This window comes from Strongylocentrotus purpuratus, unplaced genomic scaffold (genome assembly GCF_000002235.5).
Source record: "Strongylocentrotus purpuratus isolate Spur 01 unplaced genomic scaffold, Spur_5.0 spur5_scaffold_7, whole genome shotgun sequence".
In the NCBI taxonomy this organism is placed as follows: Eukaryota; Metazoa; Echinodermata; class Echinoidea; order Camarodonta; family Strongylocentrotidae; genus Strongylocentrotus; species Strongylocentrotus purpuratus.
Window position 1 is genome coordinate 17,761,648 of NW_022145613.1, and position 26,581 is coordinate 17,788,228.

Sequence of the window (26,581 nt, forward strand, 5' to 3'; positions counted from 1 at the left end):
ATGTGAGGAGCTTATAAATAAAAAGCAAAGCTTGTGCAAATGCTCCCACAACCAAAAACCTTACCAAAAAACTTTTGATATGGGATGAAACATAAAATCTAAGGAATGTGGGAAAAGGTTGCGACCGGAGATATTTTTTATTTAATCAATATCGTGCTAGATATTGAAATATCATATATGTCAAGCCTTGATGTACGAATACTACAGTGAGAGGGCCGTCGATTATTTTCAAGATGCTTCGCATCATGATACACAGCTAACTATTATCACCTCGAAATCATTGGGGGTGGGCAACCCTGCTACACACCCACCACCTAAAAAAACGACGCCCTTATTCAATTCAAGGTTTATTTCGAGAAAAAAAAAGAATATTGTGATGCATAATTATGCTGCAGCAAAAAAAATGAAATGTATGTGTTTACAACTATCGAGGATACGTACAAATAGAAAAGAATATCTATTAACAAAACATATCACCAAGTCTATTTATACCAAAAGAAAGTTTTGTAGACACTCCTTGCTCTCATAGACTGCCCCTACACAGCATTTTCTTCAGGTAGAGGCATGCTCTCTGCTCTCCTGATCTTCTTATCACTTCTCTACAGAGAACTAAGTCAGACAATTTCCTAAATAATTGAAAATCCAATGGTCATTTCTTTCATCACAATAATATCAATAGAAATGCAAAGAATGTACATCCTTTTTTTGGTTTAGTTAATAGTTATACACAAGGCAATATTATTCGTTAAAATAAAAATATTATACCCATGTAAATATGCACTTGATCCTCTACAAACGACACGGAAGACATTATTTAAAGGGATCGTTTAACAATGTTAAATCTGAGATGCACGATCCTACGTGTATGGTGTAATGTTGAAGCCCTAACAAAACTGCGCTTCAAAATGATCAAGAAGTGCCTCAAAAAAGTAAAAATCTCTGAGTGACTTGTTTTAACATACTCATTTTCCCAAATAGACTGTAGTGTTATGAAAACCGTAAGGAAAACGCAAAATTTGATTTCGATTAAATCCAGGATTTTGTTTCAGAATCTGAGACAAAGTTACCCAATTCCTTTAACCCTTAGGTGCAGTGGATATTTTTTTAAATAGTAAAATAAGCAAATTGTTATCAAATAAAATAAACAATATCATGTCAATAAGCGATTTGAAGAACATCTATCAGAGCACTTTGGGCCTTCGATTCAACCGAATCTTTCAAGAGGGGCAGAGTAACACAATTAAGATTTGGATAAAGAATGAAGTTTAATAAAAGTCGGCTAAATGTGAGACAGGTCAAAATTGCACTGTTTTGTGACGAAAAGACCATTTCAATATCTATATCTATTTCTATCAATAAATTACTAATCAATATCTCCACAGGAAGTGAACAGGAAGAAAGAAAGAAGTTAATATGTTTATCAACTTCGTACTTCTAAAAAAGAATATGATTCACACATATCTGTTTAATCATCAATAATTATGTTGATTCCTAAATTAGTGAGTTAAGCACTTTATTCAGACTGAGTAATAGTAATTTGAGATACTTTGAATGTTATTATGTTATCTGTTATACTACTTGCAATCTTTAGGAGTTAGAGTTATATAATGTGTTGAGGTGGATAACTCTGGATAATTATTTGGCAAAACAGTTGTAAATAATATTTTTGACAGTTAATGGTATGCAATTATTGTCATTGAATCGTCTTCAGTTTTGTGTTTTAGAGTAAAATTCACAATGATTTAAACCAATTAATATTCCTTTATCATAGGTGATGATTATCAACGTGTAAGAAGGACGGTAAGAGGATTGCCAGGGTAATTGTTATCACATAAATCACTAATCCAATGTAGTTTTAATTGGAAATTATGCTTGATTGTTTCATCAAGTTCATTTGATAGTTGTATTCATTATTTGTTGGGAGAGTAATATAACGATGGAAACACTATAGTTGTGATTAGATACTAGTTATTTTCAAGCAATATTGATCATGAATGGAATAACAACCTGTATATCATTATTATGAGTCGGCTTGACCGTTGTTGGAATTCGTATCTTGGAGTCCATTAAACGAATATGTTTATTGTCATGTGTGCTTTTCAAATGCAATGTGTCCTAATTTCTATTTGATTCGAACCACAACACAATGATGTGGCGTGGCGTGTGTACCAGTTTGCGCGTGTTACAAGTATAGATAACGCCTTATCTGATAATCAGGGTTGGGTCTAGCTTAAAGGTCTCAGGGGGCAAAATAGCGGATCGTATACAACGGATCGTAACATGGCCGAACCCCCCCCCACCCCCCCCCCCCCCCCCAAAAAAAAAAAAAAACATACACACACACACACACACACAAAATATTTTAAAAAAAATCGCAAAACAAAAACAAAACGAAACACACAACAACAACAATAAACCAAATACATTATCGTACACCGCGTTTTTAAGAAGACTAGTTTGAAGTTATTTTTGTTTAGTAATAACTGTTCATTTCTGGCCTTGGGCCTGTAATCCCTGTAATAATGGAATGGAACAACAAACTCAGCTCAGTCTGATGATACATTTTGATACTAAAAGTTGATGATTTCACATGCCTAAGGCTAAGTTTAGTGGTTTCCAAAACATACCCAAGGCACGATTACCAGTGAATGGAGCGTTAGAATGTTTTGAAGACTTTTTATGTCATTTTGAGGCTCTTAAAAAAAAGTCTTTGCACAGGATTTAACTGGAATCAAGACTAGTATCATTCTAAAATTTTGAACTTGCGTAATGTCAATTTGATATCGATAGCATACAGCTGTCTCGAAACGATATATCGGACTCCGAGAATCGTACGGTGCTCGCCTCATAGCTACATGAGATCACCTGATTTTATATTGACGGGATTTCCCTGTTCACGACGTCACCCCATCCTCTAAATAAACACTTGATTACAGAAAATACTGGAACTTGAGATGAAATATTTATAGCTTAAATCAGAAACAATATTATATTTAAGTTGATGAAACCATCATCATCTGTTGGAATTATTACATGTTCTTGAATGAATGCATTAAAATAACACTGACGATGCAGGTTGATAAATAGTTTGAGGTCGTTAGTTACGCTCGCTAGGGCAAAGGTTAACGGCACGAGTATCGGACTTGTGCATGTACGATATTTATGAAACGTTGATGTTACACTGATGTCAGCTGCTCGTCCCGTGCCGTGCCGCATCTTGTACCAGCTTCATTTTGGAACTTAAAGTGAGTAATTTACCTGGTTTAAATCCGTATTCGCTTTCATTATGATGTTATGTAACCATTAAATGACTGGCCAAAATGACAACTTATTTTATGTGGTTGATTTTTACGAAACAATGTAATTTTATAAACTTTATTTCGGCGTGAATGACCTTCTCATTCCAGCGGGGACGTTGCCCCTGGGCGCCAGGCACGTAGACTGCGGTGCAGGTAGTGCTCGAGCGCGAGCACTGATCAGTGTGTGTTCTGCAATTCTGGTGAGTGTTGTTGGTGTGAACAGGTGAAATGGGCGGAGGATGTCGTAAGTTTGGAGATGTCTTCGAGAGTCAGAGTGAGACTGAGTCTGATCTTCCTGAACTTAAGTAAACCCTTTCATAAAAAGCTTACTGTGGTAACTAGCTAGATCAAGACATAGGGTCTAACGTTAGATCTTCTAGATTCTAGTCTAGATTCTAGATCTAAATCTCTCATGATAATGATATTTGGCAAGATGAGGAAATGAGACATAGCCTCAGACTATTTCTACCTCATTTTATATAAAAGTAATTTTATGAAGACTGCAATTATTTGAATGAATAAGGAAATAAAATATTGAAAATAGAAATAATAGTTTGGGACAAGAGATACAGACTCTCTAGTCAGTCTTTTATAGAATTAAAAACAAAATCAGAAATTACGTAGATTAAAACTTGTTAAATAAAAGTGTGAGTGTTTCAAACTTTCAATTCATGAACGGTGAATCGGTATTTGAGATGGCTACTCCTGGAGATATTGATTTGATAGTTTATAAAAATGCACCCTTATATTTTTCTTATTATTTATATTAAACTAAAAATACAAATACTTGCTATGAAAGTTGTGTCCAATGTTTTAGGCTTTGAAAACAAGTTAAACAACATAGACCTATTCAAATAACAAAATTTAAGCTTATCTAAATGTTAATAATACATGTTTAAAACTATTCAGTTTACACATGTGGAGAAAATATCTTGAAATTTAAATTTAAATGTACATGTAGATCTGAAAACTAGAGAATGTACTTCTGACTTCTGTGTTCTGTATCTGTATCTGTATCTGTCCTTGACGTACAATCACCAGCATTTGGTTGTCGCGACTTTGGCTTGCCTGCCATTGAAGACTACCCAGCTCTTCAGGGATTTTACTGTTTTACCAAAATGTTTTGATATTTTCTTTTCATACAAATATTGATTTTTGAGTTCACTTATAAACTATTCACAGTGTAATTTCTCATTTAATAGATTTGATATGTATTTAGGGAATTTAATCACCTAAATAAAAGAAATAGATTTCTTTCCTACCTTGTCTTGTAGAAACACCTGTTGAGTACAGATACTTGGAACATATATTATATCACAAGCAGTAGTTCAAATATTGCACAGCACCCGAAGAAAGAATATGTAAGACCATGTACAAAGTAATGACGCTTCTTTGCGAATTAAGTAAGGAAGAAGAAACTTATAATCTCTATAAAGTAATAAGGCCTCGGAACCGAGTAGAGAAACAAGCGAAGATATAGGACAAGAATTAAGATGAAGCTGAATTAGCTTTGCTGTAGATCGATTCAAGACTCTCTAGAATACGTGTGCTCTAGATATGAACAGCTCAGGAGAAGTGATGAAAATAGGTGTGTCAAATAAAGCAAACAAGTGTAATGTGCCTGTACAGTACATGTATAAGCTATACCAGTACATTAGGTGGTTGCACATCCCAACCCATAGGGTGTGGAATGTGCTTGCCAGAATAAGTATGTGTGGCACTCTTGTAATGTAACAGGTGTCACTAAAGAAATGAGTGACAATGGAATAAAAGGCTAGACTTCAAGCCACACAATATAGACAAGACAATAATATATACAAATGCATTTAGTTCTCCAAAGGTCAAGTCACTACATGTAGGACAAATCTAGGCTTAGGCCTACTAACAGCTATGAATTAATTAGTTTTCAAACTGATAAAACTTTTCATGATTTAATAAACTTGATACATGTAGTTGCCTTGATCAATATGTTCTTGTTTACATTGTAATGTTTTTTTGCAGGGTGTCAGTCTTTCCAGGGATTAATATTAAAGTTAATTTTTTTGTTATCCCATCACATTTTATATTTATAACAGTCAATACATCACTAGTGTCCCCTATATCCCACTTCCTTTTTTGCAGGCCTATCTAACATTGACTAATTTTGGTTTTGTACATTACCATGATCTTTATTTTTAAGTTTATTTGCATGATTTTCATGATAATGTGAAAATAGATATGTAAAATCCGTTTAGGGCAGATGGGAAAGCCTAATATAGAGAAACATTACATGTTCCCCTATACAATACATGTTCCCATAAAATGTTCATAAATATTAAAGTGCCATACCAAGACGTGTGTCTGCATCAAAATAAGTCTTTCCTTTGCATTTTATTTAATGGATTCAACGAAAGATAGGCATCAGGTGAAGATCTGAAAGGCAGTGGTGAAGCCAGTGGCTCTTCAGACTAATGCATGCCAAGTAAGGCTTGGTGATATCAATATCATATTTCAAAAATCACAGGGCCTGTAAGGTTAGCTTGCACAGTGTATTTAAGTGTTTTACTTCTTTGTACCGCAGTGTAAAGATGGGTCTGGGAGCAAACCAGCATGGAGAGGTACAGGGTGCCGTACACAAACCTCGAAGGTTTGTGGGTGATGTGACCTGGGATGAAGTAAAGAAGCATGATGGGAAGACGATGAAGGAGAAGTGGCTGGTGGTTGATGACCAGGTGTACGACATCACACAATGGAGCAAAAGACATCCAGGAGGATATAAAGTCATCACTCACTATGCTGGGCAAGACGGAACTGTAAGGGTCTTGAATTATTATGAGAAAGACAGTTTAAAGATATAATCAGGATATGTAGGGAGTAATTGGCATTTAATATACACAGCAACACTAAATTATACTTTTTGAATCCTGAAATACAATAGCAATAATCTTCTTGTTCATACATGTACTAGTTTCTGTCATCAATTGCTGAACAGTCACTTTCCTACACTTGATGAATTCTTAACTTCAACCATAGACCAAATACACCTGGTTATGTTGTGAGCATGTATGTGATAATGATATACTGTAAGGAGTCCAGTCCATGAATCCAGAACCAGAGGCCACAGTATGAAAGTAAGGAAGCCAAAGTGTAAATCTGTGCTTCGTCAAAATTCCTTCTCTGTGCGAAGTTGCAACAACTGGAATTCCTTACCAGACTCGGCAGTCAGAGCAACAACTGTAAATCAGTTCAAATCTATCCTTGGGAAATATTGGTACAGCCACCCCCTTAAGTACAGTCCGTACCAGAGAGATATCATTACCTGAAGGGGCAAATAAGTTTATCTTTACGCTTCAACATCAAAGTAAGGATTCAGATGAGTAATCATTTTCTACATTACACCTAACATTCTGATGTTGGGCTTAAATAGTGAACACCAAAGACTAGAAGCAGCATCTAATTGCTGAAGAAATGTGGCTTGTTGTCTTGCCCATTTTTGCCTTATATTAAAAAAAGCATATTTATATGGTACTTACAGTAAGTTAATGAAGGAGATGTAATATATTGTTGCTTTTTATTACACATCAGTTTTCCTTGATAAATTAGTCAATTGGGCCCTACTATATAATGAATGAAAATTATCATTTACGTGTATGAGTGTTTACAATGCAAGTACTATTTCACTGTTGTTAAAAACTGTTCTTCCCTGTAGGAAGCCTTCACTGCTTTCCACAATGATGAGGAATTTGTGAGGAAGCACATGAAAGCTATCCATATTGGGCAGATCATGGAAGATCAGGTGGAGTGTAAAGATGTTGTGAAAGACTTTGCTGAACTTCGAAAGACTGCTGAGCAAATGGTAGGTATTTAGAGCATTTCCTCCTTTAAACAAAAATATTTTGCAAGAAAATTTTCTTAAGACATAGTAGATTACAGATACCTTTTTTTTTTTTTTTTTTTTTTTTTTCTAGTTAGTGAAACTCTCTTATTTTTTGTCCAATTTCTTTCAAACTTCCCCAGTCTGCTTCTCTGATTTTTTCTGACTTTTTTTTTTAAGAAAAAAAATTTGATTGCTAATAAGGTTTCTTAAAAAAAGGAAGATGAAGTGAATTAGATCTCTACACTTTACTTTTTTTCAACTGCCAAGGTTTGCCAAAATCCCTATAGATTCTTACATTGTTGAAAGTTGTTTCTTTGTGTATTCCAAATTTTCTCCTTAACACATGTGAAATAGATATGTACATGTAGAATCAGACATTGGCGTAGCCAGGGGGCAAGGGTGGGGGGGGGGGGGGGGGGGTCATGGCCCCCCTATTTAGCCCCTAAACAATGCAGTACCTCATGCCTCATGTAGGTACATCCCCCCTAAAAGAAAGGTCCTTTTGGGTAGTGTATTTCATACTGAAGAAAATGACACCAAGATTATTGATAAGGGTTGAGTAGTTTTGCTTCTACGCTTATTTTAATAGCGAAACAGTGTCATTTTCGAAAATTTTAGGGCGATTAGTCGCCACATCTGCCCCCCCCCCCCCCCCATTAAAAAATCCTGGCTATGCCTGTGATTACAGAATGACAGATCTATCAAGGGATAGAAACTAAGAAAGTGAAACAATTTTAATAAAGCAGGTTTGCTTTGTCTATATTTCACCTCTAGTGATCTTGTAATGTAAAGTCTTTGTCAATATCAATTGAACAGTGATTAAATATAAAACAGGAAATAAGGTACATGTAGACAATAGATAGAGAATGAGATACGTTCACATCACGAGGGTTTTACATATACATGTAGGCCATCCATTACATAAAAAAGAATGGTGAGTGTGTAAGTCACCTTGTGTATGTACGGGAAAGAATCTGTAACTTATTAGTAATGAATGATTTTAGTTGGAAGTTGAGAGTTATGTCATTTATTAAAAAGTATCATTCACAGGGACCAACAATGATCAAGAAGTTGAAATTAATTATTAAGTTAATGTGCTTACATTTTAGCTAGAGTGTGCTATATTGGCGTTGCTGTGTTAGTTCTTGACATTTAAAAAAAGTACTGCAGTCATAAATTTGACTTGATTGGAAAACTAGTGCCTCATAATTTGTTTAATGATACAGAATACTTGCCTTTAAACACATTTGAAATACATGTCCGCTATATTTATCATGATTTGTGGGCAAAGATAAAAAGTATGAACTACCCATCCGCTGCCAAGTTGTTCACTTTCTAAATAAATCTGTTGATCAATAACTAAATGTTAAAGCCTATTTATATTTGTAGAAGGTCTAGTAGCCTAGGGATGCCCATTCATATATAAACATATTTTAGGAGCCTTGTGTATGGAATTTAACTGGGCTATTAAAAATATCTAATCATGACCTCATCCATTTGTATTGATGAAAATAGACCCAGATGCAAAGAGTCTGTCAAGTTTGTTTGGTGAAGATAAAGAAAATGGGACAATAACCCCAATCGGGTGAAAGATGGTTTGTCTTATGTGACCTTTGATCAGTAATTATGGTATTGAGCAATGTGTAATATTGCACGTACAGTATATCCCATGCCTATATGATAAACTAAGGTAAAGGTTTGAGACTTCTGTTTTGGCATGCCATTCCTAAAGAATTGGCAAAAGTTCAAGTTTTAGGTAAATCGTTCCATTTCTGTATCATGAACTTTGTTGAGTAAATATGAAAGCAGATCATACCATGAGCATCCCTGGACGGTGTGCACTCTATAGTTTACACTATTATTATTATTATTATTATTTATTTGAAAACTGTTATAAGTGAGTTTTGCAACAGGAAAACATTAATTGCATTGTTTTTCTACTAATGAAATCTTAACTTTATGACACATGAATTTATCTGAAGATGTGAATATTTAGATGAAGATGTTATTAAAGTGAATATGTAATTAACAGTGTTTCTCACAGGATTAGGAATATGGAGACAAATAATTAAGTAATAAAGGTAATGAATAAAAAAAGTATAGAAATTATAGACTAAATAAAATAGGAAGTAATAAAGTAAATGAGGAAGAAAATAGGTAAATACAAGAATAAAATGACAGATTAGTTAGTGCTACATTTGAGTTCTAAAGTACTACATGTACATGTAGTGTACCATACATGTATATGAAACATGCAATTTGGGCATGTGGCTTTAATTTTATGGAATTTTAAAAACACCATGGCATGAAATAGCTGTAAATTTAATATGCATCATGTCCACATGTCTGTTAGTCTCTAATTTTCAATTACATTTTTTTTCCTCCAAAAATACAGATCAGTGGTTTACATAATAGTGGTACACAATTCAAAGATTACATCACTTTATAATTACATCACTTTTCTTTACATCACTTTGCTTACATCATTTCAAGAGACTGAATGCTAACCTTGGACAGTCATGTAAGAAATGGATCCTCACAGGGGCTGTGTACAAACTGGTTGAACAAACTTTGCTCCTCAGTGACACACTGTACCAACATACTGCCTTTAATGTCTGATTAATCACTAACTAGTAACAAGATCTTCACAGTACACATGTGTCTATGTATTGATGGAGTATTACATGCAATGACTCTGACATTCATCTATTAGAACCATACATGTATATTTTTAAAGGAAAAATGAAGTACTTTAACCCTATACAAAGAAGAGAAGAGTTAGAAGATCTGAGTTGTCTAAGACTAAGAGGATTATGGAATATGAACAAAGTAGAGTTGTACTTATGGAAAGTACCACTTTGCCACCAATGAAAAACAAGTAATGTAATCTTAAATACTGTACACAATTGAATTGGCAACCAATGGAGAGATTTCAAAATGGGATCTGAGTGGGTTGACTAGTTGACCTCTTAGATAAAGTAACAATACGGGAAGCAGTAGTTTGTCTCTATGGCTCTATGGCTCGCTGCAATGCAACAATAGAATTGGTTATGCATGTGACGCAGTTGTACAGGCAAATAAATATTGTTATTTTAGTTCTAGATATAAAGCCTAGATGAACTTTGCTCATTTGCTGCCTGTGATCAAGTCATACAATTTAGGTTCAAATAACATGTTTAAGAATACATACATAATTCAAAATCATTCTTCTTAAACAGTTTGTAGTAGTCCTGAAGTAACTGCAGCACCAAAAAGGTACTAGAAATGTCGAAAAAAAGTTGATGTAGGTACAAAATGAAAAAATAAACGTTTTCTTCATTCGCCAAATTTGAATAAAAAGATGAATACATCAATATGAGCAAGAAAAGGACAAGTTGTTTCAGAGAATGTAACTATGTTTTTTAGTTCATGAGTTTGCAGTGGTACTCTATACAAGTGTTCTTGAAGTGTATTATCTAGATAATTACTCAAAGAAAAAAAAACTGAAGGTGGCTTAGAGTGTATATAATTGCAAATGTTATTTGACATTCATGCTCATTCATTTGACATTCATTTGACATTGGGAAAGAGAGATACATAAGCAAATCTGACATGCGTCATGTGCATGCAGCAGTGTGATGACAGGATGTATCATTTGGCCCTCAATACAAATACTTAAATTGTTTTATCTCTCACAAGATTATCACAAGGTCACAAGACTCTTGAAATAAAGCCCTGGAACTTGGTATTGACATGATATCCGTCCTGTTGTATTAAACCTGCTTTGGGATTATGTGGTCTTCTAGTAATTAGTATGGTTAATTAAAGTTTTGATAATAACTGAAGCTAAATATACATACAGTACATATTCTGGGATCATTAAACAAGCTCCTTAACTAAATCAGAAATCCCAAATTGTCATTTATGATTACACTATCAGCTCTCGTGGAACATGAAATGAATATGTTGAAGAAGGCGTGAATATTATATTATTATATACCATGCTAATATTTTTTTATTACAAAAAATTGCCTTACTCGGACTTACTTTTAATGTACCTGGTCCACTTGCCCAGTTTGGAAGTACGGTAATCAAGACATTCCTTTGAAAATATTGAGGTTTATCGTGGAAAGTCTGTTCATCGTATAATGGTGATGCTAAAAATTGCAATTTCTACATCACAGTTTCTTTTAGAAATTAGAACATACACACTCTTTTATCATTTTCTTTTCCCCAAGTGTATCAAACTTTCATAAAAGGATTCTTAGATAATATTTCAATTTGTGGAGAAAAAAAAATTAGCCCTGAAAGTAAGATTGCATGAATATAGTAAGTGCACAGTCATTTATCAGTTAATATTATTAACTTAATGTTGCCAGACTCATCAAGGCTCATCTTGATATAAAAAGTTTAAATGGCACTGTCTAGACAGTATATCTGATGTAACTTATTTTGATTGTATATTTATTATGATGGTTGAAGAAATAAATGAATTGAATTGAATATCTAGTATGCTATGGCCAGTGTTCCGGTCAGTGGTCTAGTCAATATTTTCACTCATATTGAAGAGGTCAAATTGGAACTATTGAAACATAAATATCAATCTTTACTTTAATATAAGGGCTGATATTTGGAAATTACTATGTTTTTCTGGCAATGTGTATCAGTTTCATAAGAGGTCAAATTCATATTGATACGATTACAGGAATTTCTTCCCAGGTGTTTACATGCAAATGCAGGGTTGTAAGGTTCAGGGCAGACTTTAACATGAAGAAGAATTTGAGAATTAACAGCAATGATAGAAGCAAAAATAGAAAGAAAGATACTCTATATTATGTTTATCTATAATAAATATAAAACATTTTCAAATTTGTAAATCTAAGTAAAAGGGCATGGGACATAATGTGCATGTACTTTTCACCTGACAGTTATTGCTATGATTATATAAACATTAATATATATGAAAACTGTTAAGATACATACATCAATGAAAGTTTTGCAGAAAACTTTAACTGGCACTCACAGGTATTAATGTCATCTACTGTAATATGCTGATAAATTATATAAAAGTGACTTGATTTCGATGTTTTTATTTTTTTTATATTCTCTCTTTTCTAGGGCCTCTTCAACGCCAACTTCCTCTTCTTCTTCCTGCACATGAGTCATATCATTGGTCTGGAGATTGCATCTTATATCGTCATGAGGACATATGGATTCAACTGGTGGACATTCCTAGCATGTGTAGCAATGCACGGCACACTTCAGGTACATTCACCATGCTTTCTCAATGCAAGACAATACAGTGTGTGTGTGTGTGTTTTGGGTTTTTACAGACGTGTACCAATCAGATATGATTATTTACGCCTGGGGACCGACCTTTAAACGTCACCATCCGAAGGACGCGACTCAGTTTTGAACCTGCGTCCTCGGCTGAATCAGTTTGTAACTTCCATCGTTAATAGCTGGATTACAGGCGCACACCACAATGCCTAATTCTGCGTAGTTGTAAGGCAATACAGAAATGTGATTGACTCTCAGTAGCACAATTTGATATGTCCTCATCTACAATATACTTGCTCATTTTAAAGAGAAATAGTAGTAATGACCGTTTCTTATGAAACAAGCTTACTGACCAAAGCGCTAATACAGTATTATCATTTCACTGGATTCTACACTTCCAGTGCACACTCTCCACTCCTCTTGGAGCATTCCAGCCAGCCAGCCATGATAATCTAAACACATCAACAATAATCAGACATTATAAAGGCTTTGTTTTCATTAACATGGTTTATCACAGTGTTCAAATTAGACATATAGAATTACTGAGTTGCAATTAAATTAGATAGCATTCTGTCTAAAAACAGAGCCAACATATAGCCGAAGCCAGACAAAGTTAGCTCTGTAATACATCATTGTTTAAAAGAGAATTGAGTATAAATGATTGGAGATGATCAATGGGTCCTGAAAAAAAAAATACTTCAAAAACTATTTACATTTAACTACTTCTGTAATAAACTTGGTACTGAATGAAGAAAAATATGTTACTGTTACATGCTATCTTTGTATTTGAAATATGTTTGCGTAAGCTTTATGGTGGTACAGAAATATCAAAAGAGGTGGAGTTTTATATTCCATACATTTGCACGAAACACAATTACATTATCTCCTTGTTTACAATGGAAATGTTAATGTTAAAAAACGAAATTTCTGCTTTTAATTCAGGCTCAGGTTGGGTGGTTTCAACATGATCTTGGTCACCTGTCTTGCTTCAAGTCTTCAAAGTGGAACCATTTCTTTCACTATTTCTTCATGTCTACAATGAAGGTAAGTGTCTTTTGATTTGGGAAGGATGTAACTCTATTAAAGGAAGGTTAGAGCTGGCTTGAAATGGCTTGTATGACACTTTAGTTCTGCGACAGTTGCCTCGCATGGTCAATTTTGTATATTCAACCAAACTTCTACCTTCGAGCCTGATCCCAACACTCAACCTAACTTCAAGCTAACCTAAAATCCAGTTGCAACCACAATCCTAGCCCTATACTTTTTGAAGCCTGGAGATATTGTTGCTGGAGTAAATGTTGGATCACCTTCAAATCGTCTCTTTTCATTCTCTTGATGTACAGTACATTTTACATTTGTTATCTATCCAGAGAGACTGCAAGTCCTCCAATCAGTCATATAGTTTTCATTGGCCTTTACATTGATAGGTTAGGTTAGGTGTTGCAATTATGATGGTAACTGCCATATAAGATAAGTTGTGTGTAATCTAACTTATGGGGGCATGGTCTCTACACTAAGAACTCAAATGCAAAGAGTTAACGCATACCTGTTATTTAAAAAAATGACTACATACACAAAAGATGAAAGAGGTATAATTGTTGCTGTAATGTCTAAATCAGTATAGCGGGATCATGTATTTTACTATGTACTTGTCCCATTCAAGGTGAGATTCATATGTATTTCCTGGCAGATTTTTCTTTCGTCTTGCTCCAAATCGAGTGTAATATTTTCTTGCAGAATCCGAGGGTAAATTATTTTGTTTTTTCCCTTCTCAGTGTCCTTGTTAGGAAAAAAGTCCTTGATATTTCCTGAAATCTTCCATACTTTTAAATGGCGCCATAGGTTTTGTGCACTGGCAGGAACCCTGCGTTTACTCATGCATGTGTATGTAAAGATACACATTTGAGAGTGATTGATGTACTAAAAATGACTTTCTTTCTGTACCCTCTACAGGGTGCATCAGCTAAATGGTGGAACCACATGCATTATCAACACCATGCAAAGCCTAATGTGGTAAGTACAGGTTTATATGTGCACCTTTCAATCACTTTCTTATTCATTATGTTTTCTTTCTCTCACACATTCTATTCTCTCACTCTTTGGCTTGGCTCGGTATTTTACTCGATTCTTTCTTTTTTATCCGACTGGAGCTACAAAGGTCATGAGTTTGATCCTGGCATACATGTAGCTCTTTTTTCCTTAAGCAAGGTATTTTTATCTATATTGCCCCCGTCACCAAGCTGTTAAATAGGTACCAAATGGGATGAGTAAAGCCCTTGTAGTTTGCTCAGCTTGGTGAGCATATGTAACATGGCACCTGGCTGGAGTGGTCCCCAGGGAGTGGATAATGTGCATAGATTGTGTGGAGGCAAGCCTGAATCTGATGACTGGGTGAATAATAGTCTTTAAAGTGCCCAGAGATATTGTTGATGGATAAGTGCTGTTCAAACCCAGAATATAAAAAAGAAGGAAATGGTGTTTAAATAGTGAGGAGAGTGCTAAAAGTGATGATGCTGAAATATGAGTATAACCATGAGGATGATGACAATATATTCTTCATCCTGCTCTACAGATGAACAAGGATCCTGATGTTCGTCTTGAAGCACTTTTTGTAGTGGGAGAGAAGATGCCTAAGGTGGTAGCCGAGAGTGGAAAGTCATCAATGCCCTACCATCTTCAACAATGGTACTTCTTCATTAGTAAGTTGATCTCATCCAGACTCACATGCTTGTTATTTCCAATCCATTCTATGTAATATTTCATCTGTTTGGAGCCAGAAGGGTGTATATTCAATACTATATTTAAACACTGCGTTAACCTCTCTGGCTCTGAACAAATAATTTGCTATACTGCTTTCGCCTTTCAGTTACAAACTGCTTCACATCTGCTCCACAAAGTGATATGATGGCCACTTAAACAATGATAAAACAATTTAAAGAGACCAGATGAGCCTATAAAGTCATATTACAATCAAAATTCAGTGGATCTTCAAAACGGTCTCTTGAAATATACAGTGTGTGTGTGTGCTGCAGTTATTATTGACCATTGTGAAGTTGAAGGTCCCAGATAAAACAGAACATGTGTATAAAATCAAACAACATAAACTTATTGTTAGTACATAATGAAGACGTTGTCAATTCTCCTTGCATTAAGCATTTAGGAAACAAAGTGACGCGTAGTCAATTAACTGATATATGAGGAACATTTGAAGGAGATATTGGATTTTCATTAATACATGTGATTTGTATGTATGTCCATATGAATGATTTTCATACATCTTGCAGAGCTGCCAACCATTCCGTTTTTGCCGGAATTACTCCCGTTTTTTCTTCATAAAATATGTTTTTTAATTAATTAATTAATTTTTTTTTTTTTTTTTTACATACCGCACGTCAAACAACTGCCCTTAAATAGTGATTTGATCACAAATTCAATAGAAAACTAATTTTAAAACATACTTGAAGAGAAAAATATTCTCAAAAAAAATGAAATACCGATAATACCAAAATAACCACCAAAAAAATTACCTGCTTGTATGGAAAAAACAGCATGATGAATGAACATTTCTGCATTGGAAGTGTGTTGCGCGTGGTTGTAAGTTTCGTTTTTATGAATTCCTTTTTTTTTGCTTGAAATTCCTTTTTTTGCCATCATGATTCCTGTTTTTGGTCACACAAGGTTGGCAGCTCTGATCTTGGGAATCTATAAGTGTTCTTGGTTTTTATTGATGTGCATGAATACTCCCATCATTTTTTATGTACATGAGGTACAAGGGCTATAGCTATAATGATGCATAATGATGCATCAAAAGAAAAGGCAAAGGCTTCGTAGTTTTTGTGTGTGTGCCTCTATTAAAGCCACGTCTCTCAAGCACTTTAACCCGGCAGTATTTGCTTACAATACCTCTCTCTGATTGAATTACTTAATATGTTTTATGATTTATTTTCTAGTTGGACCCCCTCTGCTGTTTCCTCTCTACTTCCAGTTTATGATTTATCGTCACATGATCAAGCAGAAAGAGTGGACTGTGAGTCAAACTTTCATTTGAAAAACATTTAAAGTGTACCAATCACCTGAAATTTTGTTTGTGTAAAGTTATAATGTATAAAACCAACCTAAACAAAACATAACAATATAATTATTTACCCTGCGTTTCGGGCTCGCATGGAACCTAAGTTGGACTTGAGTTCCATGCGCTCCCTTTTCTGTGCAAGTGCCTACGCTTGTGTTAACTAGTTTACTCATCAAAAAGTGTTAAGGTTATTATTATATATTTATTTATTTAATTATTTATTTTCCCCTCCCCGACGAAGTTGGAGGGGATATAGTAACGCTGCCGTGCGTCCGTCCGTGCGTACGTCCGTAACAAATTGGGTTTCCGATCGATAACTTTAGTAATGTGTGACAAATTTTAATGAAATTTAATATGAAGGTTCATGGTATCAAAATACAGGCTAAGTTCGATTTTGGAGTACGTAGTTCAAAGTTCAAAGGTCATAGCTCACTAAATATGCAAAAAAATACACATTCGGTTTCAAATCGACAAGTTTAGTAATGTTTGACAGATTTTAATAAAATTTGATATGAAGGTTCATGGTATCAAAACCAGGCCTAAGTTTGATTCCGGAGTATGTAGGTCAAAGGTCATAGCTCATTAAATATGCGAATCTGGTTTCCATTCGATAACTTGAGTAATGTTTGACAAATTTTAATGAAATTTAATATGAAGGTACATGGTATCAAAATACATGTACAGCCTAAGTTTGATTTCCAAGTATGTAGGTCAAAGGTGAAAGGTCATAGGTCATTAAATATGCAAAAAAACCTAATTATATATTGAAATGTGGTTAACTTCCTTGCCTAGTAATATAATAGTAAAGTCCAACAATGGAGGTAACTTGTTCTGACGTACATGTATATAGGCCATTTGTACCCTGCGAGGGGATGCTATGCTTTGCGTTGACTTTTTTTTTTTTAATTTTTTTTTTTTTAATTTTTTTTTTTTTAATTTTAATTTTTTAAATTTTTCTTTAAATATTTTTTTAAAATACTTTTTTTGGGGAAGGGGGGGGGGGGGGGGGTAGGGTAGAAGTGGGTATGGTGATATATTGATATCTTTATGAAGGTGCAAATGCCAAGGCCCAAAACTTAATTTTGGGGGAATAATGCCGCTGACAAGAACTTGGGCAAAAACAAGATTTTATATAAACCATTGTGTTGGGGGAAAGACACAGTTCTCCACAAAGCTCTATGGTTCTGTTTACAGATTGCTGGCTTTTTGCATTCGTAACATGTTTGATTCATGCATTGTTTTGTTGATAGTATTCGTGATGCTTGCAGAAATCATGTCATAACGAAATGGTGTAATTTTCTCATCATTTGTTGTTCTAGGACCTCTTCTTCAACTCGCTATACTACGCCAGGTTTTTATTCTGCTATGTTCCTCTCATGACGTGGTGGCAACTTCTTCTCTTCTATGAAGCTTTCAGGTTGGTTATTTTTATAGATGGACATGTACATTTCAATTCAATAATGGTCTTTAAAGAGAAGGTTGAGTTCTGGCAAGAGGTCAAAAATGATTTGTGAGCGTTATCATTCTTATTATGCAAGTGTGGAAGAACATCAGATAAGACATGTTCCCTGAAAAGCATGGCTCTTCAAATGCCTTCATATTCTAAATATGTCATGTAACATCGTAAAAATCCAGGGTAGGATTTTTACGCCACGTGTTCGTGTAGTCCCATATACATCTTTCTGTGTACAGTGTTTGTAACTTTACCAAGACTTGGCCAAATTTCTTATCATTTTGATGATTCTAGAACCTTGCAATACACACAAATTCTTATATGCTAGATGATCAACCTTTTCTGGTCGATTCCACACCGTTTCTTTCACAATGCAATCGCATGACCAGAACTCAACTTCATCTTTAAAGAATCAATAGGCAGCATTAGATTTAAAGGTAATACAAAGTTTTGGGAAATTTTGAAAAATGGGTGGATAGTGATTCTTTACAATTTTGATATATTTGGATGCCCTTGTGGATGTATTATAAGCACTAGAAAATTTAGCCCCTAGAACACTTCTCCTTTCGAGAAAAATTGAATATAAAAATTTACCGGTGCTCCCGGTAACTTTTGATAAATTTCAAATAGCGCCTACGGCCGTACAATGGTAGCTGCGACCATGAAAATCTCAGAATATGTAGTTGTGATATATGATTTCCAAACGGGAATAGCAAATTGGTCGATTGTAGTCAAGAAACATTGTTTTATAGCTTAATTAATATCTTGACCTTGAGAGGGAGCTATACAACATGAAGAGTTTATTATTTACAATTTCATAACTTTAGACTCGATTTTAACTGCGACAACGATCAATGAATATTGTAGGATCACATATGCTTTCAATATGTTCATTTGAACCGAATTCATGACCCAATACCAAAACTTTGTATTACCTTTAAGCATTAAATTATTTGTCATGGTTTGCATATTAGTGATAGTTAAAATATGTAAGACTTGTAAGATGCCGAATCGTCTCCCCAAATTTACTTGAAATGAATTGCTCAAGGCACACTAGTTCAAAAGAAGTAACCGCATATGTATACATACATAGAGTTATTGAGGTATATTGTACTCTTCTAAACTTCTCACAGATTAATCAAGAGCAGATTGCACTCTGAAATTAAAAAAATAAATATGATTTAAAAACTTCATGGATATTTCCTTAAAGGTAAAGACCAGTATTGAAAACGCCCCAATTTCAAAAAATGAAATGGAAGCTCTCATTACCAATCATGTGAAAGAATATGTTTTGACTAATACTTGATGATAACAAATTTGCCGGGAAACCGCCTACTAATTCATATATTTGATAAATTTGTTTCTGTCATGGTCTGTGAGAGATATAGGGTAGTCCCATATACATCTTTTTGTGTATAGTGCTTGTAACTTTACGAAGAATGGGTCAAATTTCTTATCATTTTGAGGATTCCAGAACCTTGCAGATGCTAGATGCTAGATGATCAACCTTTTCTGATCGGTTCCACAACGTTTCTTTCACAATGCAATCGCATGACCATAACTGGTCTTTACCTTTAATATGGTATTATTATCTAAACTTTTCTTTCTCATATGTCTATTTGTCACAGAGTTATGGAGAGTATTTGGTTCACCTGGGTTTCTCAGTCCAACCACATACCAATGGAGATTGATGTGGATTCAGCACGACCATGGCTAGAGCTACAGGTTAGTTCCTTCATAGTTTGATGCATGCCTGCTGGACTTGTTCTTCCAGTGTTAATACCTGACGCTTGTAGAATTCTTAACATTAAGCCTAGAGTCAGTCCTATGCCTACCCCTAAACCTTGTTCAATCCCAACCCAAGTACTTCACCTACTTGGTGTGTCTTTGATGAAATATATCATAAAATAAATGTCGCTGGAGTCACTGGTACACATAACCTACTATTCCTAACACACCAAAGTTATTATTTGTTGATTATCTTTTTCTTTGATGTATGTGTAGATTCTATGAAACAACTTGTTAGCCAGAGAATGATGTTGCCAGATATTTTTTAATTAAGATTCCCCTATGCTGAGTATTGTAAATTGACAATATTTCATATTAAAAAGTATTCTTGATTCTTCCCCCCCCAAAAAAAAAAAAACTTTAAGTTTCTATTTTTTTCTCATCCTAGCTTCGTGCCACCTGTAATCTTGAACAAAGTTTCTTCAATGACTGGTTTACTGGACATCTCAATTTCCAGATTGAGCATCAGTAAGTTTCATATCAGAAATAAACCAAACATGTTTGTTTGTATGGGTTCACTTTCCAGAAAGTCCATTTTACATTGGATGATAGGGTTCTGTTTCAATGGTAACATGTTATTAGCAATGCCAGCTAAGATTTGAAGGTAAAACTTTATGTAATCAAATTGAAAGTTGGATAACCTAGTGCAACATTACACCGCCCATTTTCTAGTATTTGTGAATGAAAAAAAATGTATTGCAAACCTTGGGCAAAATATTTAAAGCCTCAAGTGCATCAAAGTCTTCATTTAGACACAAATATAGTAGACTGTATTGACTATGTAGCAAATTAGGTCATCCTTGCATTCAGTATTGACAAAAAACTTGAGCCAGATATCTTCCCTCTCTCAATACGAGTAAACCTTTGTTTCCTCTATGAAATATTTTTCTGGTTACTAACTGTTTAGTGGATAAACAGTGAAAATGTGGTTGTTAATTATAATACATGCAAATGATGAATTTATAATGGGATATCTTGTGGTTTCATTTACAATTATCAAAACTTAATCGCAGATTTTTACCGCATAATTCTATTTCTATGGTACAACATTTCTATTCTGTTTCAGTCTGTTCCCGACGATGCCCAGACACAACTACGTACGCGTTGCACCCTTGGTGAAGTCTCTGTGTAAAAAGCATGGTGTTGATTACAAGACCAAGACGCTGCTCGAGGGCTTTTCTGATATAGTCAGGTAAGGAACACAAGATTGGATCTTATTGTATCCCCTGGCACTATGCCTGTGGGGTACTTTGGATTCAGCAGTGTTACGCTGCGTTATATTCTTGTGTGCGCTTGAACTGCCACACTCCTTGACGGATTTCTTTCAAATCTACAAGCCTATAGATTTTGGTGATACTGCCTCCAGTGTTCTGTCTGTTACAGGGTCAAAGGACATATTTTGATGGATGTCTTATTTTTCTCACCTTTATTTGCTTTCAAAATATTCAGGGTTTAAAGAGAAGGTTGAGTTCTGGCAAGAGGTAAAAAATAATTTGTGAGCTTTATCATTGTTATTATGCAAGGGTGGAAGAACATCAGATTAAACATGTTCCCTGAAAAGCATGGCTCTTCAAATGCCTTCCTATTCTAAATATGACATGAAACATCGTACAAATCTGGGGTAGGTTTTTTTCGCTGTGTGCTTGTGTAGTCCCATATACATCATTCTGTGTACAGTGCTTGTAACTTTGCCAAGATTTGGCCAAATTTATTATCATTTTGATGATTCCAGAACCTTGCAATACACGCGAATAATTATATACTAGATGATCAACCTTTTCTGATAGATTCCACACCGTTTCTTTCACAATGCAATCACATGACCAGAACTCAACTTTATCTTTAAGGTAGTGAAATCAATTAGCAACAGTTGTAGAAAGAAAAGGAAAAAAAGTTCACACATTTGCAAAATATATTGTAATTTTTGTAAAAGATACCTTAGTGGGTAAAATGTGGAAGGCACAATGATACTTGTCAAGGTCTTTTCATGTGGTTCAATTTGTTCTGGGAGAAAATAGGTGTTACTTTGCAGTGAGTTGAATCTAGGGGGAGAATGGCTTTGAAATATTAAACGGTCATTCATAAAGGCATTTTTCCTGAAATGATGTATGCATTTGTTTTAAGAATAAACCTTATACTGATACTCACCATGGATTAGACTGCCATATTATTTGTAGTATATGGTACATATACACTGTATGTGTAACAATAGTTGACTGTGGCAGTCCGCTATTTGTTTGATTAGTTGACCAAAGCCTGATAAGAGTTAGGCATAATGTTCCGTCAATCATGCTGCATTGACCTTAAACAAGCTTGGTTTTTGTTGATACAATGTATAAATCACCATCTGTCTCTTCATTAAAAAGGAACTTAAAATATTTTTTTTTTGTAATCCAGATTTTTAGGATTCTGTAAGTTTTTATTTTCATTTTTGTAGGATGCTTCTTGTTGTAAGCGCTTTGGGCCGCTCTGGGAAAAGCACAGTATATAAATAATAATAATAATAATAATAGAGCTTATGTAGAATAGATAGTCGATACGCACTCATGTTGAGGTAATCGTTTCCTTTCATGTCTTTGATATTGGTCAGGTCCCTCAAGTCGTCTGGTGAGATTTGGTACGATGCCTACTACCACCTCCAGGACCAGTTTCCAGAGAATTAATTAACCCTTCACCTCTCATCTCCCTGCAAAGCCTGGATGACGCACTGTACATGAGTGGAGAATGGCATTGTAGGTGTTAAATTGAATGATGAAGATACCCCAGCAATGGTGGTAGTCCAGAATGTGAATGCGTCATTTTCTTTACAAAATATTAGGGTACTGTGTAATTCTTTGTATGTAAAGCCCACTGGACTCTAGACGACCTGTCTATGATTTGATTTAGGAAGAATGGGATAGGAATAATGATGGAGGTTCGGATTAGTCATATGATGAAACGAAACCCCAATATCTGGGTATTTCACTTCCTGTTGGTGGAGTAAAAGCCAAATTGGCTGCAAATCGTAGTGACGTCATAATGATGCAATTATCTATAATATTGAGCAGATTTGGCCTTTTCTTCATCTTGAAATCTTCCAACAGATTGGATTTTGTTTGTATTCATATCATTATTCTCATTGGGAAAGAATGTTTTATGTTGAATGTTCATATCTGAGACAATAGGCGTTTCATTGGAAATCGGATCACGGTCGGATCGTATAGTGTGCGGTGGGCTTGAACTCTTTTGCTATCCTTTGCAAATCAAGGTGAAAGGTCAATCTATGTGTTTTTTATTTAATGTCCGGTCAAGGTCTCTTAGATCCAAAACTTCACAGGAAGTAAACCTGCTTGTTGGTGGTAATTTTTATGGTAAAGTGTGTTGTGATTTTGTAGAAAAACAATAAAATTTATAAATTTGAATAAGCCATCTGTATATATCTTATGCAATTGATTTTGCTCTTTCAATTAGAAAGATCACGCTTTTTAAAATAAAAATGGAATCTACTGAGAAGGAAAACAAAATCACTTATTTGACTTGAATACTTTGAACTCAGTTTGGTGGAGATTTAATTACAAAAATTATGAATTATGAATTGATCTTTAGGTTCAAAACCATCTTCTTTCCCTGTATGATAGATCTTCATTCAACAACCATGCAAACCTAGCCTTAATCATGTTCTATATACTTGAAATTATTCATTTGCAAAATGACTTTATTTCCCTTTTAATAGATATATTAATTTGATATATGCATATGAACTTGTATGGAATCATAGGCCTATTTGTATTACTTACATGACAGAGGGGAGTTAAGGTTTTAGTTTTTGAAACGATTATTGTAACATCAAAATTTTGGTGTGACCTTAAATTACATATATTTGTCTCAACTGTATTTACATGTAAGAAGAAGACAGGGAAAATGGATTTTGAATGTAATTTTATCTCCGTCATTTATCGTAGAGTAGATGTATAATTGTACTTATGAGGTGAGGAATGTTTCATATTGTTTTGCAATAACAGATGTCTTGCTTACATTTTTACCATGCTGTCTAAAGAGATGAAGTTGATTTGTATAACATTTCACCTTTTAATATGCAGTGCATGTAATGTGGTACATTTACTTAAGATATGTACTCTTTCATGAGCATATAAAAGCATAAATCTTGCAGAGTGTTGAAATGCCGGGAAATAATATATCAGGCAATTAATTCCAGGTTTTCTGGTGACTTGTTATTTACATGAGGAGTAATTTTTTGTATAAAATACAACCAGATGAAAAGTTAATTCAGGTGTAGAATGTTACAACTATGGTGTTGGTATCATCTGCCTTGCAAGAGATAGAGATTTGGGCAATTTTTCTTTAATTATCTAGATATTCTAGATTGTAGATTACTATAGCCTATGCTTTATGCAAAGAGTTACGATTGGGATTAGTGGTCAGTTTAAGCAAGGTTGAGATCATGTTGATTCAAATTGTATTTTGAGCATAGGATTGATGGTTTAAAGGACCATAGGATCTAACCTGAATGAGTATGGAGACTATGTTGATATTCAAAATAGTTTTATTTAGTACTCTTGAGAAGTAGCAAATTTCCTTTTTTTTAAAATGTGGTAAATATGGTAACATCTGATTTATATATATATTTTTGGATCTGATTTCAATTATTTTTCTTTCTTTCCATCTATTCCTTTTCCAATTTATTGCTTTTTAAACTATTGAATACACAGGTATTTGCCCTGTAAAAGTTTCTGCATGTGATATGTTGTGTAAAATGAATGAAATATGCATTTCTCATGAGCAGGCATTGCTAAGTTGAGTTCATTATTCTGCATTTGCATGAATATCGGTTGTATACATATACTGTGTAGATTGTATGCACTTTGCATACAAAATCTTCAATAATTTGCTCTGATTTGTCTCAAAGAAAATCATGTTCAAGTGTGATGAAATGAAACCAGCCATTATGTCACTTTTCTAGTAAAACAAAGCTTGTGTGTTTGGTGTTGGGTATGTTCACAAATGGGTGCTTGCAGTGCATTTCCCTTGTACAAGTACCAAGGGCCTCTTTCTCTAGTTGACTTTTGTTGAGCTCTATCCAAAGTGGAAAATATTAGCAAATGATTCAACCTGATATATTTTTTGCAACAAAATTTGGCATTGTGACTGGAGCATATATTTTTTACGAGGAAACAAAAAAAATACGCAGAAGATGTGTGAGGATCAAAGTAAAATAATAAATCATGAATTTGGTTGATTACTATTCAGCATCAAATTTTTACAGAACCGTTGAATGGAAATGTATTTGTAATGAAAACACATTGTGTATAATGTCAGGAAATTCATTTAATAGAATGTATCTTTTTCAGAAGTGTATTTTTCTTAAATTGATGAAGCAAATCATGAAAGATTGATTATTCTAAAATCAGTACAAATTATGCTCCATTAAAGTATTGTGACATCTGTAACGTGCCATGCAATGTGTAAAACTAGAAAAGAATGCATATCATTGATGTTAATTTTGCTGCTCTTCGTGACTGTAAATAACATTTTACAAGATTTAGAGGGTATGATACTTGTGTAACTTTTTAAATAAATAGCAGTATTCAAGGTTATAGTATTTGAAATCTGAACAGGAATATTTTGCTCAGCAAACAAGATGTCGAACTTTCCCCAATCCAATGATTGTGTGAAACATTATTGTGGGGAGAGCAAATCACTGTCCCAGCCATGGCAATGTGGTCCGTTCACAGCCAAAAGGCTAGAAATACCAAAGAGTGGTTCTATTACAGGTGGTAGTAAATCAGAAAGTTTTGGTTTGTCAACCAATTTTTTTTATAATCCGAATTTCAATCATGCAAACTTTTTTTAATTGCACAGAATCAAATGCAGCAGCAACAATGATTTTATTGGAACATTTTATTAATAAGGGTGTGTTGTGTTTAACCAATTTCTTAATGTTCTACAGGCTAATAAGACACAACTTATTTTGCTTTTTTTAATAAAGTCATCAAATGATTGTCTGACACAGCCTCTGAAAGAAGCGAGTTATTCTCTCATTTTCAGGCTTTTATAGTAACATATTCGTATAATTTTTGCTTTGTATGCACATTACCTTAAATAATCTTCATGTTGGATTTTCCTGAGTTTGTGGTGCTCTTCCTGGCGTTGGATTGAGGTTTGGAATCGTGGGGATTAAATACCAATAAGTGTTTTTTTTTATAATCATTGACTTCTTAAGAAGAAAGAAAAACATCTGCTGATCAGTCCGTAAATTGCCACAAATATATGTTAAAAACAACACAAAATTGTTCATAAAGAGAAAACAGAAAAAATATATTGGTCTATTAACTTTCCAAATAATTGTTGATTTTTCAGGCTCTGCCTAAAGGTTGATCTAATGGGAGATGACCAAGTCCTTTTTATTTTTTCTGAAGTGGAAAAAGATTATTAAATATCCTCTTTTTTTTTTTTTTAGAGGAGGGGGGGGGGGGGGGGGGTTGCTCCTACATGTGCAAGCAATTTATGTCTCAGTCACACAATCATACCAACTTTAAACTGACTCAAAACACCTGTTTCATGGCCTCATATTATGTATAGTATGCTTGGTCTGTTGTCAGGCTTGTTTTGATCTTGTTTGAATGATAGAGGTTTGTGGAAAGAAAATCGTAAAACCATTTCCCAGGTCTGCACACTTTGTTCTGGGAGTCTCCTAAAAATGTCTCAAGTTCATATGAATTTGTGAGATTGTCTAAATCGTTTCGGTTAGGAGTGACATTTTTTGAGGTGTGAGCTGAAAAATAGGTATTGATTGTTGTACTTTGGTAAGAATCATGAGAATTGGTGATTTGCAGAATGAGACCTTTTGAACTGTA

General features: G+C 34.4%; 1 protein-coding gene across 1 annotated transcript; it reads left to right on the plus strand.

The window, feature by feature from the left end:
* Positions 1–3,200: 3,200 nt before the first annotated feature.
* Positions 3,201–25,736, plus strand: LOC105441844 (acyl-CoA 6-desaturase). Its single transcript, XM_030974214.1, has 13 exons — positions 3,201–3,245; positions 5,860–6,091; positions 6,988–7,134; positions 12,253–12,399; positions 13,357–13,458; positions 14,368–14,427; positions 14,987–15,113; positions 16,365–16,441; positions 17,806–17,903; positions 19,568–19,664; positions 20,116–20,195; positions 20,794–20,919; positions 22,318–25,736. The coding sequence occupies exons 2-13, from the start codon at positions 5,867–5,869 to the stop codon at positions 22,388–22,390; spliced, it is 1,359 nt and encodes a 452-aa protein (XP_030830074.1). The 5' UTR covers positions 3,201–3,245; positions 5,860–5,866; the 3' UTR covers positions 22,391–25,736.
* The last annotated feature ends 845 nt before the right edge of the window (positions 25,737–26,581 follow it).